Genomic DNA, 4,899 nt, shown 5'->3' with positions numbered 1-4,899 from the left:
TAACTAAAAAATGGATCTAGCAAATAATAATAATTTTTTCTGGAAAATATATGTATAATTAGAAAAAAACTATACATTTAATTTAATGCATTGAAAAGATCAACACTCTTTTGATTTGTTTCTCTTAAATATTCTTATAGCTTTAACCAAATCGTTAAAAGATACTATAGAACTAACCTGGAAATCTAGTACAAGTGGCTGCATGACTAAAGAAAAGCTATGTCTCAGTTTCGATCTTTGAAAAGTTGTATATATGCAGTAATTTTTATGGCCAAACATTTTACCGAAAGGTAAACGACATCGAAATTAGTTGTTAGTTTGCAGCCAACATAACATACCCAAGAGTTAACCCTTGATGACAAAAAAAAAAAAGTAAAAAAAAAAAAAAAGATTAATGAATTGATGCTTTGCCTTTTGTAATATCTATGTAGTGATAATATTTTCAGAGGAAAAAATAAATGATGTTTTCAACATTAAGTTGGTGAACATTTTTTCATGTTAAAAAATACCCCACTGATAGTTAGTTTGTAATTTATTAATTAAATGTAGTGTTAGCTATACTCAACTAATCAATTACAAATTATTAGGATTTCTATACATATGTAGTACTATTAAATTAATTAATAGTTTTACTCTTTATGCACATAAACTACTATTACAAAAAGTTGAAAACAAATGTCAATCCCGAGCAACGCAATGCACGTTCACTTTACTAATTTGCATAAAAGGAATTGCACAATAGAAAGAGTTTCTCAAAGAAAAAAGGTTTAGTACAAGGAAAGGGAAGCATTGAAGCAAACACAATTCGTGTCACAGTAGAAATGCTTTATAATTTGCTTGGTAAAACAATAAGTACAAGAAATGAAAACCTCATTGGGCCCCTTCAACCCTTCTATTTCTTGGCAACTGATTGATCATCATCTTCTCAGTTCATCGGTGGTGCTGTTGCTGCTACTTTTGATTGAGATAATGAATCCATCAGGTGCTTAGCTAAGAGGAGTTGTGGATTATTATCACCATGTTGGACCTGAACATTAATTGCTTTTGACAGAGAATCGATGTCAGGAGGGTAAAGTACTTGGAGACCAAACATTCCGGACAAAGCTTGCCGGCCGGGGGCATGGATTAGACGTGATATGTGTTCCTTCCCGTTCACATGACTCCCAAAAGCAATCTCAGACTCAAATCTAACATTGCACAATTTACAATCAAAAGGTATAAACTGCTCAGATATTTGATTTTGCACTGGCCTTCTTAGAGCAGCAGTTATCTTAACGAGTTTAGATCCTTTTCGTTTCTTCTTCGGCTTCAATACATGGTGCTGTACAGGAATGATGTTCCGACTGGTTTTCTTCGCCTCAGGTTCTTCAGCTGGAGCTGCAAAAGTATCTCTCGCGTCATTCTGCACCATTGTTTCAACCTTGTGATTAACAGATGCAACTTCAGATCCAGTATTTCCTGTGGGGCATTCAACTTTTGCAGGCTCCTGAACTTTCTTAGCCTGGTCTGTTAAATTCGATTTAGTAGTAGCAGTCTGTTTATTCTGTAGCTCACTTATTGCTTTTTGTTCCTCTAATCTTTCCTGTCGCTTCACCTTATTCATGTGTCGCCTCCCCTGTTTATGCTCTTCCAACACCCCTAGAGTATGGCACCAAATCTTACAAATTTCACACCATGCCTTTGGTGGTGGTTGCGACGGTGCAGCTGGCTTCTGAGCTTGTTTGGCTGATGGTGCTGACGTTACTGAGGATGAAGATCGTACCACAGAAGAGGCTCCAGCAGTTCCATCTGGCTCTCGAGCTTGTTTGGCTGATGGTGCTGACGCTAAAACTGAGGATGAAGATCGTACCACAGAAGAGGCTCCAGCACCAGCAGCAGCAGCAGTTCCATCTGGCTCTCGAGCTTGTTTGGCTGATGGTGCTGACGCTAAAACTAAGGATGAAGATCGTACAACAGAAGAGGCCCCAGCAGCAGCAGTTCCATCTGGCTTTTGAGCTTGTTTAGCTGATGGTGCTGACGCTATAACTGAGCATGAAGATCGTTCTACAAAAGAGGCTTCAGCAGCAGCAGTTCCATATGGCTTTCGAGCTCGTTTGGCTGATGGTGCTGACACTAAAGGTGCTGACGCTAAAACTGAGGATGAAGATCGTTCTACAAAAGAGGCTTCAGCAGCAGCAGTTCCATATGGCCTTCGAGCTCGTTGGGCTGATGGTGCTGACGCTAAAACTGAGGATGAAGATAGTACCACAGAAGAGGCTTCAGCAGCAGCAGTTCCATATGGCCTTCGAGCTTGTTGGGCTGATGGTGCTGACGCTAAAACTGAGGATGAAGATCGTAACATAGAAGTGGCTCTAGCAGCAGCATGTAGACCTGCTGCATCAGAAATGGCAGGTCCAGAAGAATAAGATGTGAAGTGTCTACCACCATCTGGCCCATGTCTCCAAAAGGTATTGAATGGCCCCCCACCATGCACTCCATATGGTCTATGACTATATTGAGGTGGCCCAACCTGTAAAGAAGAACTCAGTTATGAACTCAAGCATGTATGGTATGGACGCAATATTCGGGAAGAATTAACTAGAAAGTACTATGGAAATAATAGAATGACGAGACAAGCATGCAGATGACTTCATCACACACAGCCAAATGATAATCAGCAAAACAACAAAACAGCTTTAACAAAGAGAACTTTCACTAACTCATCCTATCCAAAAACAAATCTGTCAATATGATGAAATGAAAACCGCTTAATAAAAAATCCATGGTATTCCAAAGTTGTGACGAAAAATTCATCACATATCCCATATCCATGATAGCTGTTTATATATGTACAATCTATTATAAACGTGGCAATCATCTAAGTTTGGTACGAGCCATAAAAAAGCGAAGACGTTTTGGTTGGTAGTTTATTATGTTATTATCATAATTGAAGTACGGACGAATCAACTTGAGTTAGTCGAGTGGTCAGTTCATTAGTCGAGTGGTAGTTTATTATGTTATTATCAAGCCATTCACTCCCCCTCTCCCCCCCTTTTCCCCTTCCGGATCCCAGTTTGCAAATATAGCTATGTACACCAATAGGTTTCCTTGTCACCATCTATCTCGAGCAATCGAGGCATCCTCCATCTGATCCATTCACATTACCAAGGCTTCTATTGTTCTACATACTTTCTATAATTGATTAAACCACCTAAGGCAAGATTCTCTCCTCTCTTTTTTTCACAATGCATTCATTCCTAATCTTTAAAACGCCTCTACACACCAAACCATTCAAATGCAACGATTCTATCATCATATTCAACATAAATATAAATAGTACCGTAATTTTCTTTCTAATGCATCCGTTTCTAAACCCTATCTTATCCGTAATTTCCATTCATCAAGTAACTTAATCAAACAAATAAATAAGGGCAAATTATCATTAAACAGAGTCAATGACTTATCAATTCAAATTAAAGCTACAAAATTGAGGCGGGAAATTGTTACCGGCCGGTTAATAAGTCTCGGAGCAAGCGGTTCAGGTTCGGTTAGGTACAAATCGGGATGGCGAATCGGAGGGTAGGTTGGATGAGGATCGCGGATGTAATTGAATCGGTTACTGTATGGATAATAGGGGGGTGGTTCGTTATAGGCAGAATAATTCATGGCTATGGAGTGAAGGGCAATTTCGTAAAAGGATGTGTTTGTAGTTTTTGTGTGGGAAGAAGAAGAAGAAGAAGAAGAAGACAGAGAAGCGGCTCATCATCACATCACCTGAGTGAGAATGCGGTTAATTCTCTGTAGATGATTGAAACGCACGATTGGATTGTCGTTTTGTACTCTAATGGGTTATAAGGTTATTAACTTATTATAGATTCGTACGAAATTTATCTTTTCAGCAATGTAATCTTATATTTCGCATTGGGATTCAATTTAAGGCCAATTTTAAGGTGTTCTACTCATATAATTAAAAATGAGGGAACACACTTTATTCTATTAAATATTAAAAAAATTTGAGAAAATTCATTTTTAATCTTAGGGTACATTTTATTTGGTATTTAATTTTTACCTATTTTATTTTTTATAATAATATTTAAATATTTATATAAAAAACTAATTTTAAATATTTAAAAATTTGTAATTTTTATATTTTTAAATTTAAAATTAATTATTTAATTTTTTATCTATTTATTCTATTATACAAAAATTAAATTTTTATATTTAATAATAGAATTAAGATGGTATGATTTTCAGAGTATTTTTTAATTTATTTTTTAATTTATTGAATATAATTTATTACGATAAATTAATTATATCAACTAATTAATTTGATTAGATATTTAAGTATCATATAATTTAAAGTTATGTATATCAATTAATTGATTTTATTTTTATGATATGTAAATTTATAGACTAAATAAATAAGATAATTTATTATTTATTTAAATTAAATATAATAAATATAAATTAATTTAGTTAGAAGTTTATTGTTTTTCAATCTTCTATATATAAAGATGACTCAACAAAATTGTAAAAATGATCTTTTTATCATTTTTGTTATTTTAAAATTTTTTTCTCTTTAGGTATAATTTGGTTTTACGCTAATTTTGTTTATTTAATGATGAAATATATTCATATTAATTCTATTATATATTAGCCTTTTTTTATGCTTCTGTGCATACTATGTGTGTGTGATTATGTGCTACTTAGGATATCTGACTGATATGTATAGTATACATGTTCGTGAGCATGCATTTGGGACTCTAAAGCACTAAACTTGAGATATTGAGACGGATCACCTTAATATCAATTGTTTGGTGTGAACAGGGACCAAATGTTGTCTTGCGGATCTGAGCGAGGTATTTGGAGAGAAAATTCCGTGGTAGGACCAATGCAAGGACGTCGAGATGGAAACTCTGC

General features: G+C 35.1%; 1 protein-coding gene across 1 annotated transcript; it reads right to left on the bottom strand.

The window, feature by feature from the left end:
- Positions 1–665: 665 nt before the first annotated feature.
- Positions 666–3,861, bottom strand: LOC112751829 (uncharacterized). Its single transcript, XM_025801112.3, has 2 exons — positions 3,487–3,861; positions 666–2,509 (listed from the first exon to the last, which is right to left on the bottom strand). The coding sequence occupies exons 1-2, from the start codon at positions 3,643–3,645 to the stop codon at positions 926–928; spliced, it is 1,743 nt and encodes a 580-aa protein (XP_025656897.1). The 5' UTR covers positions 3,646–3,861; the 3' UTR covers positions 666–925.
- Positions 3,862–4,899: the final 1,038 nt, after the last annotated feature.

The sequence above is a fragment of the Arachis hypogaea genome, chromosome 2 (genome assembly GCF_003086295.3).
Source record: "Arachis hypogaea cultivar Tifrunner chromosome 2, arahy.Tifrunner.gnm2.J5K5, whole genome shotgun sequence".
NCBI classification, from domain to species: Eukaryota; Viridiplantae; Streptophyta; class Magnoliopsida; order Fabales; family Fabaceae; genus Arachis; species Arachis hypogaea.
Note: the sequence above shows the minus strand (reverse complement) of the source record. Positions and strands in the feature narration are given on the sequence as shown.